The sequence below is a fragment of the Drosophila busckii genome, chromosome 3L, assembly GCF_011750605.1.
Source record: "Drosophila busckii strain San Diego stock center, stock number 13000-0081.31 chromosome 3L, ASM1175060v1, whole genome shotgun sequence".
In the NCBI taxonomy this organism is placed as follows: Eukaryota; Metazoa; Arthropoda; class Insecta; order Diptera; family Drosophilidae; genus Drosophila; species Drosophila busckii.
The window spans coordinates 12974403-12987677 of record NC_046606.1 but is presented as its reverse complement, the minus strand read 5'-3'; the positions used below and the strand labels follow the sequence as shown (position 1 = coordinate 12987677).

Here is a 13275-nt window from a genome sequence, read left to right as displayed (position 1 = left end):
GACAAATAAAATAATTTAAATAAATTAAGGCTGTTTCAAAATGTAAATAAATTCCATTAAAACTCTGACTACGCAAATAAATAAAATATAATTAAGAACTTAACAAACCTAACATAAAGTATCTTAAATTGTAAACTCTGAAAATCCCCCAAATTAAATAAAACTATCTGAACTCTGCATTCATTACAAGCGCCTATTAGTTTAAGCAATACTTAAATATTGACATTTCGTTTATGCCATGTTTGACCAACATTCGAGTAAGGGACGAACACGTATCCTTGTTGCCTTCTGCTTGCATTTATAATACTTAATTAGCTGCATTGTTCGAGATAACGACAGCAGCGGCAGTAGCAGTTAGCAGCAGCGACAATGCATGTAAGTCAACATGCGCATGTCCTTATTTGTTGCAGGACAATAACAACAACAACAACAGCAGCGAGCGTCTGGCGAAAAACTGCATGCGAATTATATAAATTGCATTAATTTTGTTGCATTGTGTGCCGGCAACAATGTTGATTAATCATATTTCAACGCTTAATGCGATATATGCATAAATGTATGAAATGTATAAGCCCATTCATCTATCTAGCTATCTGTATGTGAGAGAGGGGTGGGGTGGGGGTACTCCCAGGTCAGCTACATATGTAGTTAACAGTTCGTTGTGCATCTCAACCGAGCTGCCAATTGCCACGTGCTGCATGCAATGCTTATTTAAATTTTAAAATCAATTAAGTTATACACTGGGCCGAGCAGGCAACACACACACACACAACACAACACAACATGACATAAATACAGTGAATTGGCAACTGTTCACAAGCAGCACGCGCAGCAGCAGCAGCGAGTGGCAGCCACAGACAAGAAGAAAAAAGAAATCAATAAAAGAATAAGAAAAAACCACATATAAAAAATGAAATTAAAGATAAACAAAGTAAAAAAGGCAAAATTCAAAAAAATATAAAACGAAAGAACAAAAGTCAATAAAAACGAAAGATAAAAAAAAAAAAAAACAAATGAAAAAAAACTATAAATAAAAGAAAAAAAAAATAAAATAGAAAATAATATACAAAAAAAAAAATAAAAACGAAAAAAAAATAAAAAAAAAAATAAAACTAATAAAAAATAATATGAAAGTGCAATTATCAATAACAAAAAAAAAAAATCTTATAACATAAAGCAAAAAAATAAATATAGAACAAAAAGAGGTATTTTTTCACATAGTTTAGAAATTTTCATAGAAGCTAAAGTTAGAAAATGAAACCGAAAATAAATTTTATTGACAAAAAAAAACAAAATTAAAAAAAATAAAAAACAAAAAAAATAAATAAAAAAAAAAAAAAAATTCAAAAAAAAAACATAAAGAAAAACAATAAAAAAAAAAATATAAATAAAAAAAAAATAAATACAACTAAGAAAAACAAAAAAAAAGAAAAAAAAAAAAAAAGAAAAAGTAAGCGAAAGCATATTTCCCTATCTCTTTTATATATACTATATATACTACATGCAAAACGTACACACACATACACAACACACACACACACACACTTGGCTGGCTCTTAATGCCATTTTTCTTGCCATGCTGCTGCTGCTGTTGCTGTTCGTTGTGTTTGCTGCCGTTGCCGCCGCCCATTGGGGGCTGCATGAGTTATGACCAATAAATTGGACATGTTAATGTGTGTGACATGTGTGTGTGCGTGTGTGTCTGTAGTGCGGGCAAAGGACAACTGTGGCCACGCAAATTTAAGGCTGAAATTAATTGCAAGCATTTCGCTCAGCGCGCTCGCGCCACGGGTCGTATGAGTAATAATATAATTAGCATGTGCATTTATTAAAAAAACAAAAAGGCAGCAAATTGTTGCAAACGCGCACAGAGGCCAAGTAACATTTTGACCAATACGAAAATCAAGCCAATATCCTTTAACCCACAGCAGCAGCAGCACCACCCACCACCCACCAGCAAGCGCAATGTAAAAATTAATGACATTTCCAAGGCGCTTTAATGCAACAAATTGTGCACAAGCAAGCGCAGCAAAATCCTTTTTCGCCGCGTTTTCATTAAATAAATTGCATTTTACTTTCTTGTGCACACATATCAGAGTTTTTTTTTCACTTGGGGACAAGCTTTAGTTGCCTTGAAAAAATCTACTGCGAGTTCATTTGAAAATTAAATAAAAAAAATTATAATAAAGCAGCTTATAAAGTTATGATGAATTGTAAAGAGTTTAGTTTATATATTATTATATGGAAAAATAAATTTAAACAATATGTAACATATAAAAAAGTAGTAAAGCTTTTTTCTTAGCCGACCATTTGGATATGTAAGTTGCTGTTTGCTTTAGATATGTTACATAAATAAATAAAAATCAAAATGAAATTTACTAAATATATAAAACATAATAAAGCAGCTTTGTCACATATAGACTCGTAAATAATGTATGTGTGTGTGTGGATTAGTGTGCGTATGCTATTGCTTCTTATTTAAATGTGTATTTAATTTAATTGGAATTTTAAATGCTAGTAAAACAAACGCAAAAGCTCAACAATTTACTGCTAACTTTACAATAATGTTTTATATTATTTCTTTTAGCATAGTTTACATATATTGTACAAATAAATTTCACATTGTGTGTAGTTGTCTTTTGTTATAAACTTATGCGCATATATTTTGTTACGCTTGCCTTAACGTCGCCTCTCAATAAGTGTTACAGTTTAAGCTTTTGGTAAACAAACTTTTGTATATTAGTTAGTTATTATTGTATGTATATAAACAATCGAATGTTTGTTTGTTTGTCAGCTTTTGTTAAACTAGAAGCTACCCCAAAAATGTTGAACCCCTGTGTAACCCTTTGGCTGCATTTTGTAAATGCGTTTTGTTTCATAAGTAACTAAATTATTGATTTCAAAGCGTAGTCAACAGCAAAATAAGCGTTGCGCTTAAAGCGTTAAACTGCCGCCATATCCCAGCTGCATATTCCAAAAATGAGGTACAGAGTAAATTAAATAGTTAGATTAGTGGTGGCTATGGCTAGTGACTTACCAGCTGCGCTTGCAAACTCATTCGGTGGACGCTCTGTGTAGAACATGCTCTTGCCTATCGCTAGCGAGCCCTTGGAGCCGCTGGCGCCGCTTAGCGCGGAGAGGCTGTTGCCATTGCCGCCGCCGCCGCCGATGCCGCCGTTAGGCAGCAGCGCTGTTTGCATCGATGTGGAGGAGCTGGATGAAGCGCCAGAGGAGCTGCCCGATGCAGAGGCAGAGCCACTGCCAGTATACAAATCGTTTTTCATAGCATACACATCCGTTTGTAGCGATTTTGTTGTATCGTTGCGTAACGAGGGTATAATATTGCCTGAGAGTGAAAGAGAGAGGGCGAGAACAAAGAGTTGGCATTAGTTGGCTTAAATTATTACGCTTGACTTGTTTATAATTCAGCTAATAACTCAATAACAAGCGTTGCCTGCTCTCAACCTATAGCCTGACATGGTTTTTAAGTTAAATTGTGTGGAAATCTAGCGCCAGCATCCAGCCAAGCCACTTGGCAAGCGATACACAAACAAAGCGAAAGAAAAAAATGTTTACCACGCGCATATCACAAAAGCACAGTGCAAACTACTAATACATATATGCATGAGTGTGTGTGTGTATGGCAGACTGTGCTGCTGCTGTTGGGTGTGCAGCAGTTCAGGATTACGTTGCGCTGCAGCTCTCTGACTCCAGCGTCAGTCACTTTAAATAAAATATGTTAGTCCTTTCTTTCAGCTTTCAGCTGCTGCTGCTGTTGTTGTTGTTGTTGTTGCTGCGGCAGTGTTTCAAATGTGTTTCCAACCTAATGCCCCCGAAAATCCCAACGCCGCCGCATAATCCGGCAGCATATTGCCCTGGCCCCCACTTGGACCGCACAGAACTTGAAAGTGTGTGTACTTTTCTGCTCGACTTGAGCTGGCAAACCCCCCCCCCCCCCACACACACACACACACACGTTGAAATAGTCAGTGCTTTGCTTTACTTTATATCTCTCTTTTGTGGGCGTGTCTATGCCTCGCTCGCTCGCTCTCCACTTTTGTTTGTGGCGCTGTCTGGGCTTTGCTGCTACTTTCACAGTTTTGTTTGTGGCTCGCCATATCCTATGTCCTATATATATGTTATGTATGCGTGTGTGTGTGTCTGTTGTCGGTTTGCCGGTGTGACTTTCACAGTTTATGCAATGCTCAACACTCAACGCTGCTGCTGCATGTGTTAAGCACAGCTTCGCTCTAGCTGCCCCACAGCTATTGTCTCCACACCTGGCAGCAGCAGCAGCTACACATATCACTATCCGCTGCCTCGCGCTTGATACAATACTTACTCTCCCTGGACTCGACGGTGGTGTGGGTAACTTGCTTGCTTGGCGTTGATGGCAGCGGAATTTCTGCAAATACAAAATGGAATCAAATAACGGCGCATAATTAATTAACGCTAAATAAACGAAATGAGTTTTTAATTTCACTTAAAGTGCGCCAAACAACCATTAAACATACGGCTACGCCCTCAGTCGAGACGTCGACGCTGGCTTTAGCCGTCGGTTTTCGGTTTTGTGTGTCAAGCAGCATTAGAGTTAAGGTCGCGCTGCTGCTGCTTTGCTAGGGATTTGAACTTTCAAGCAAAACGTGTCAAGTTTGCAAAATTTGAAATCTTTAATTTAATTTTTTTTTTGTTTGTTGGAGGTGCCATAGAAATTTCTAGAGACTTTAGTCTACAATCTTATAGAATAAATTGTGAGAAGCGCAGAACTTTCTTGAGCGGAACTTTTAGTTAGTGCGACTTTAAGTTTTTACTATTTATAACAAAATTTCTTAAGATTCAACTCTAGCCTACAAAAGAATAACGAACGCATAAAATAAGTTCGAAGTTGATTTTCCAGTTTTTTTGGCAAACCAAATTTAAAGTTTAGAGCTAACTAAAGTATTTGAGATTTTCAAGTAAAAAAATTAGAAGTTAAAGTTGACATTTGCTCAACTTTATATAACAATTATAATGTTATATATTCTTTAATATAAAGAATATGTTTGCAAACCAGACCGAAAATTGTATCTTCTAAATGTGTCCGATTCTCGAATGCGTTACTGTTTTTTTTATTTGATTTTTTATTTGATTTATTTATCAAAATATTGCTAATAAAGATACGAAATTTGTAATGTATGCAAAAATTTAAATCTGAGCTTTGCTGCTATTTCACTATTTTAATAATTTGTGTGGAGTTCAAAACTTTTATTTGCTGCTCAAACTTGATTTAATTTAAATTTAATTTACACTTTAGTTGTCAACACTTTTAGGCATTTGAAAGTGCCAAAAGTTTTGTGTAGCCAAAAGTTAGAAATTTTCAAATAATTTAAACAGAGAGTGAGAAAATGCGAGATTTATTTGAGACTTAGCAGTTGTTATTTTTAATACTAAACTTTTAGCTGCTGCTTTGACTGCCGTTGGCTTTGACTTTAATATTTGTTTTAATTTGCAATTGACAGCTTTTTGCATTTTATAACAGTGAATGTCAGCTGACAGCATAATTGAAAAAGCAAGGCTACTCTCCGGCACACTTAACGCTCGACCTTTCTCGCTATCAAAGGCAGAGAGAGCGAGAGAGAGAGTTTCAATCTACTGTTAAGCTTAGCTAAGAAAACATGTTTGCTTATGCTTAAAGGCAAACCCAACTGACACACAGAGACGACTCAACATCGTCGTCTGTAGTGCATAAAAAATAAATAAATAAGTAGAAGCCACTAAAAATAAAGCGAACATACACACACACACACACACAACCAGAGGCGAGACGAGACGAGATAAGGAGTCAAGCGCACGTGCCATAGGCAGTGCTAGAAGCTGTGGCAGCTGTGGCTGCTTGGGCGACAGCGATACAAAGTCAAACAATTCGAGAATGCACCTTTATTTTATGTTTACGTTTACGTTTATAGTGAATATATGTTTGTTTGTATGTATGTGTGTGTGTATAGCAATTCAAAGCTAGACTACGACCCAGACCCAGACCCAGACCCAGTTGAGCGTTCGTTTGGTGGCCGCTCGTTTAGTTTTACGCTTCAGAGCACAGCGCACATATCGAGCTCGAACTCGAACGAACGAGCTATGCCCAACTTAGTCTTAGAGTCGAGTCGAGTCGAGTCGCCTCACCGTGGCTTAACTGGGCTGTTTGTGGGCGCTGAAGCGGCACATAGGTAAAAGCTTTTGGCAAAATTGTGCTCTAGATATTGCATTGCTTATAGAGTTGTATGCACCAGACAAATGTGTCTGTGTGTGCGTCCGTGTGTCCGTGTTTGCTGCACTTAAGCTACCAATACAAATGCACTTACCATAAACACGTATGGAGCCTTCCGTTTCCCCCAGTGAATTCTTTGAGATGCATCGATAGTTGCCAAAGTCGCCATATTGTAGGTTTCTTATCGTCAACTTCATGTGTGCGCTTTTCAAAATAAACACACAGACAGAAGATACACTAAACGTCTAACAAAGTGTTCTCTAATGCAATTTCAAACAGCAAAACGCAAGCGTTTAGTTATAAATAAATAGTATAGTTGTTGCTGCGCTGTTGAAATTGTGCATTAATATTTAAGTGTGGACTTACCGATATGAGTTCTCAGTGTAGTCGGTTTTGTACTTTTTGCTGGGCAGCACCATCACTGAATTGTATACCCAATAGATGATAGCTCTGTGTAAAAGCAGCAAAATTCATTACATTAAAGTTCAAAGGCAAACAAAGCAATGCCAAAAAATCAATGCAAAATCAAAGCACACATATATATATAGAATAAACAATAGATCAGAGAGCTGCAGGTGCAAGAGCTGCATGCGAATTTAGAGCACGCAGCAGCTGCGCTTAAATGTATGCTACAAAAAAAATAAAACTCACTTTGGATGCGCCTCGGTATGGCAATCGATGGTTACATCTGTGCCAGCTGGCGCGCCAACAAGTTGATTCGGCACCCAAATCATTGGTGAGACTAGAGAGAGAGCAGCATGTTAGTGTATCATAGCCATGTTTGTATATATATTTAAGCAGAGAGTAACATGCACTCTATGCATGGCAAGTTGGCATTGGCACTTTAAGTACGCATAAGCTGCAAAGCATTACGTGTGTTCGTCTCAGTTAAATTGCTGCTGGCTTAGAGCAGCGAGCGCACATGTGTGTGTGTGTGTGCGTGTGTGTGTCTGTTTGCCAAGCTTAAAATGAAAGTGCAATGACAAGCCGAAAAAAGAAAAGAAAGCTGCTAAGGCAGCATGTGCTGTGTAAATTATTTAAAATCGACAACATGTCAAGGTCTCTTTAAAGCAGCTGCCAAGGAATTTAATAAAATTGCAATATTTTGAATACGCGCGCGCGCTGCTTTTGCTCATCGACTGAGCATATTGAATAGTTTGTGCTAGTTTGGCATACGAAATTGAAACTGCCAGCGACGCAAATTTAAACGCGCCCAGCACAATGCCTACCTGGCAAGCGAAACAAGCCAGCCACGCACAAAACCGTTCATAATAAAATAGAGCAAAATGGAAACAAAAAAAAAAACCAAACGCCGTCAAACTCATACGTGCAATGCCGGCAAGTGACTTTATTGCAGCTACGTGACGTGAATTATTCTCAGTGCGTATATAGCGGCGATGGCAACGGCAACGGCAACGGCGACGGCGACTTTGCCACTGACAGTGGCAGCAGAAACTCGTTAGGATTAACAAGCGTTTACTTGGCATATGGCGTGCAACAGCAGCGTAAGTTTTACGCCCCGACTACTGCTATATATCAGCTGCATTAGCAAAGACGACGACTATGTCAGGCATATGGCTGCGTTTGTCATTCAGCCTCAGACTCAACTCCAGCGTAGCCAACGAGCATGCAGTTAAATTGATGAGCAGCAGGTACGCTTCATGGTGTCTCTCAATGGCTGCATAGATGGATGGCTACACACACACAAACACATATATATAAAGATATTGCCAGTCAGCGAGTCGTTAAGTGCGCGCGCGTGTTACTGCCAAGCCAATATAATATAGCCAACTTGCTTATATACTTATATACTATATAGTAGTAATAGTAGTCAGCAGCAGTTTGCCATTAACTTTAGTCAGACGCCTTTGGCTTGTTTCTGCACTTACACTCCACATCCAATATGATGCGCTTGGACACCGAGGGCGGCACTCCGTTCGTCGCAATGCACAGATAGGCGCCCATCTCATTGCGGCTCACTTTGGTCAGCGGCAACACATCGCCATCGTATACCACTCACTTTGGTCAGCGGCAACACATCGCCATCGTATACCAGCACTATAAAATGTTTAGTGTCGATCGTTTGTTGTTGTTGTTGTTGTTGGTTTTCGGATTGCATAGTCCATTGATGTTTGCCGGAAGGAAGTGTCCACACCATGGAAATAAACGTGCAAAGCATAGGGAATTTTAAATGAGGCAACAACAAAGCGAAATTTCAAAAGTGCATGGGTTGCCTCGAAAGTTAAGCGTTAAAAAACAGGGACCGTAATGATTATAAGTTCTATTTTAAAAATTACGTTATACTGATTATGTATTGATACTTCTTATTTTCCTCACCAATAATGATTAATTTTGAGTAATTTTACAATACCTTATAAGTAATCATTACTTTTGAGCAAAAAAATTAAATTATTTAATAAAAAATAATTTATTTGAGTAAATTTAAAGTATTTTCTATTTAAGTATTTAATTCTGAATGTTGAACACATGTTTTGTATTTGTTTCAATAACAGTTTTCTTCTTAGGTCCTCAAGAGAGATGTCAATTGAACTATGTTAACATTTTTATATGATAATCTAATATTGAAAATTTCTAAGTTAAATAATATTTTAATAAAATGATTTGTTGAATAAAATGTATCTATTTTGTTATTGAACAATTTTTAAGTTCATAAAATACGTACGTTCGTTTATTTGCATTTTACGTTACAACTGAAATTTCCCATACAAATATATTTTAGCCCTAATCATTAATTAGTACGAGAGTGTGAAATTTTCAATGCGCAAGTAAAAATTTGATGTGCAAGTTTATAACTCATTAAAAAGGTAATTTTGTTACCTTTATTTTGATATCCTTCTTGAGTCGGTTGCGCATTTTATATCGGCGGGACATTCAGTGTTATGCATGGCCGTTGAAATGCATTGGGAATAGAAATAGAAATGCAAACAAGTTACACGAGAATTTTGACTTAGGCTCTTTTAAGTTATACCTGATTTTTAGAAAGTTTAATAAAATGTATTTAGACAACTTTAATAAACAATTTTAAGCGCGTAAAATAATTTAATGTTCTAGATTCATTTATATTCAAGCTTACTTATTTAATGTTAACTATGGACAGTTGACGATAAAAGAAAAGGATTACAAAAAATATTTAAAAATTATTTAAAATTTTTTTTTGTTTTTAGATTTGATAAACTTGTAGATTGGCAGTGTTAAACAGACCCAACATATTTTGTATAGCAACATTAAAAAAATAATTATATTGCTGAAGTCAGCATATAGCATTTACTTTTAATATGCTTTAGTCCATCTTTATATATTTATGTTGTTTAATTACTTTACTTTAATTTTAATTGTACAGAGCTTAGAGCATGCCCAACAAAATCAATTAATTTGTATATGCGATTAATTGCTTAAGCTTTGACTACTTAAGCGCTCAACTTTGAGATCAACCCTCTTGCACATTTTGCTGTCAACACATGCCAACGTACCTTTCTTCTTTTTCTCCACGGCAATTTCCTCGCCATCCTCGCGTCGCCAAATGATTTTGGGTGTGGGAAAGCCATCGGCACGGCATGTCATGTTGATGTTTTGGTTTTCACGCACCGCCACCGAAGATGGTGTGCTCTCAATGTCCAGAATGTTTGGGGGCACTAGCGAGTGTGGGCAAGTGTGTGTGTGAGTGATGAAAGGACATCAGTGGTTGGGCGTGCTACTTACCTACAACCTGCAGATAGCCCACCTGGCTAATCATGGGATTGGTATTGACCTGGCACATGTAATAGCCGCGATCATCCTGATGCGCCTGATTGACATGCAGCAGCCAGGTGTTGTCCGTGTATGTGATGCTGTACCTTGGTATGCGTGAGATGACATGTCTATGTATAGTCAATATCATCTGACGATCAATGTGTATCCAGGCCACCTAAAATAACAGACAGACAATCGATTTTTAAGCCATGACACATATGTCACACACACACGCACACGCATACACGCACACTAGGCTAGTTGTAATAAATGAACGTCATGTTGCGTAGCACAGCAAAAAAAAGAAAGAAAAGCGAAGCCAACTTGACAGCTGTTTCCGCTTCTCTCTCTCTCTCTCTCTCTTTCATGCTGGCCACACTTTCTTTGCTTACATTGCGTGTGACATAAGGACGATAGCTGACAAGGATTTTGAAGCACAACCCTGCAGCAAACTTTTCAAATTTACTTGCTGTCCACTGACAGCAATGAGTTTCTCTCTCTGGCTCTGGCCAGCGCTCGTCCAATAACTAAGCTTGCTCGACTTTTCTTTTTATACGAACTTTGATATGGCGAGTAAATATTTGTGATTTGTTATGAGCCGCAGCAGACAGGAGATAAATGATAACTGCGCACAGTTTGACTTGCGCTAAGCTTTTGCTCCACAGCAAAGTTAATTTCGAATTCGTTGCCAACGCTCAAAATGTGCTCAGCCTGTTGCAATTGCAAAGCTATCGGCCACAACTTGTCACAGCCACAACATCACGTCTGCCTTTATCTACGGCTGTCAATGCGCTCTGCACACACAGCGGCAGTTTATGACGTTGGCAATAGACCAACTGACTGTCTGTCTATTTGCCTGTTCCCTCGTCTGTGTGCTGAAGCAATTCACAAAATTGATTTTAGACAGTGTCGTCAGCTTGAAACTCCATTTGAATAGTACGCACGATTTATGGACACGCACACAAATAACGAGAGGGAGAGAGAGAGAGCGAACTTACCTTGTAGCCACCCAAATGTTCGACCACGCAAGGCAGATTGGCATCGCGACCGACGGCAACAGTGACATTTGGTATGGGCTGTGCGAAACGAGGCTCATCCATCATAACTGCAAAATGGAGTGCAAGCATAAACAAGTTGGTTAGTTAATGAGCAGCTTAACTGGCAAGTCAATGTGTGTGCGTGAATGTGTGCAAAAGGATTGGCTAACTCTTAAGTATGAACAACTGTACGAATAATTAAGCAAAGTTTGTTGCTCTATTGTTTATTAAATGCTAGAGATTAATTCAATTTATATAATTAAACTAGCAGTAGGTAGAAAATAATATGATATAAAAAATATATATGTAACACTCCCAATCTATAAGTTTATCAAATCTAACAAGAACATCTTTTTCTTTTATCGTCGACTGTTCATAGTTGACATTAAATAAATAAATATTTATTTTAAGCTTTAATGTAAAACAATTTTAAAATAAACATTTTTACTTGTATTAAATTAATATAATATACAAAATATGTATTTATATATTTATTTATATAGCCTGAACGCCTTTGTTGCTCTGGCTATACCAATTGTACCATAGAATTTAATTCTAGGCTACAATTAAAAAAAATAAATAAATATTTATTCAATGCTTGGCTTTAATGTAATGCAATTTCAATTTAAATATATTACCCATAATATTAATATTATTCATTCTATGCTTGCCTTTGATTTAAATCAATTTAAAATGAACTACTCTTATTAAATTGCTTGCAATTTTATCAAAACATTTTATCGCTGTGTAAGCAAATTAAAATATTTCCAAGTAAAGCTTACTAAAGCACTACGCAGGCTGCTTGTTAATTATAAATGGAACTTTATATAAGCGTGCAAGCTTATTTAAATGAAGAATTGCAGTTGCTGTTCCAGCAGCAGCAGCAGCTGTTGCCGGAAGTCCATGACCCGCAGGCCAAATATAATCAACGACGGCGTTAGCGTCATTATGAAATAATTTAACAAAGCAACTTTGCAATTTTTTTTTATCTAGCAGCGTCGTCGTCGTCACGTACTCGCTGCATTGGGCTAACCACAGCCTGTTGAGGCATTGCGGACGTCCTTGATGTTGTTAGCTGTTGCTGCTGCTGCTGGTGCTGGTGCTGGCAATGCTACTTTTGTTTTTATATGCATTCATTCCGTGTGCTGTCCTGCCCACGGAACTGCTGCACAAAAGCAAAACAAGAGCCGCCGCCACGTCTGTTAAGCAGCGTGGTATACGTTGTATACGACTACGGGGCCTTTCGCTAACGGCAACGTGTAGTAGTTATTATCTGCAACACGCAGTTGGCGTTGTTCGGCCCGCATAGCAAGCGCCAGAGCCAGCGCCTGCCAGGAGGGCGCAACAGCATTTTGACCAACATGGCTACACGGTTGCGAGCCCACGAAGTCGAAGCCGTGCGCGTACGTACGGTAACCATAAGCGTACTCTTTGGCATTGAAATTGAATGCAAGCCGTCGTCGTCACCGACAATTTGAGGTCTCATTTTACTAATTAAATTATGACTCGAGTCGAGTCGAGTCAACCATGGCACGCAGCAGCATCGACACCTCGAACACCGCAACTGTCCTGCCATAGGAATTAGGGTACATTTTTGGCCAATTTAAAGCAGCGCTGCTAACAAAAGCACCTTTTGAAAAAGCAGTGGGGCTAAACTTTAAACATCATATAAATTTGTATAGCAATTGCGCCAGTATTGAAAAAATTGTAGCATACATTTTAGAGCAAATTTATGTGCTGCATTCAAATAATAATTTGTTAATAAATAACTCACCATGCGTTACTAAATTCGTCATATAGATAAGAAACATAATCCGTCGATTTGTGAAGCGACTTGGAAATATGTTAAGCGCTATGAGCAGCAGTTTAATCACCGTTATGATAAACATTTTGCAGCGTTTGAGATTTGTGTGCACTAAATCAACGCTAGTTAAACATCAACGCACAAACACACACACTAACAGTCAGTGTGCGTTTAATTACACGTCGTTATTTTTTATTTGGTTTAGTTAGCTTGCGCGATTTTCATTTATATTTGCATGTGTAGTTATTTTTTTGCTTTGATATATTTATTTGTGCTTTTTGTGCTGTTTTACATTTATTTGATTTGCGTAATTTAATTTGCACACGTATACGCACACAGATACACACAATCAAGCGCTTTCAAATTTCATTTAGCGTAAAGCTTTAAAAATCGCTTAATTCACTTGACGCGCCGATTGCATTGTTGTTATTGTCGCGTTT

At 37.7% G+C, this 13275-nt stretch overlaps 1 protein-coding gene across 1 annotated transcript in view; it reads right to left on the bottom strand.

Moving 5' to 3' along the window:
• Nucleotides 1-12961, bottom strand: part of LOC108600159 (lachesin) — a 100916-nt gene extending 87955 nt beyond the window's left edge. Inside the window, exons 1-10 of the mRNA XM_033293531.1 lie at nt 12806-12961; nt 10993-11099; nt 9965-10169; nt 9736-9897; nt 8134-8259; nt 6896-6986; nt 6611-6694; nt 6339-6448; nt 4343-4405; nt 3038-3346 (exon numbers count right to left, since the gene is read on the bottom strand). Of these exons, the coding sequence (XP_033149422.1) occupies nt 3038-3346; nt 4343-4405; nt 6339-6448; nt 6611-6694; nt 6896-6986; nt 8134-8259; nt 9736-9897; nt 9965-10169; nt 10993-11099; nt 12806-12920 (1372 nt within the window). The 5' untranslated portion in view covers nt 12921-12961. The remainder of the gene's footprint in view (nt 1-3037; nt 3347-4342; nt 4406-6338; nt 6449-6610; nt 6695-6895; nt 6987-8133; nt 8260-9735; nt 9898-9964; nt 10170-10992; nt 11100-12805) is intronic.
• Between the last annotated feature and the right edge of the window lie 314 nt (nt 12962-13275).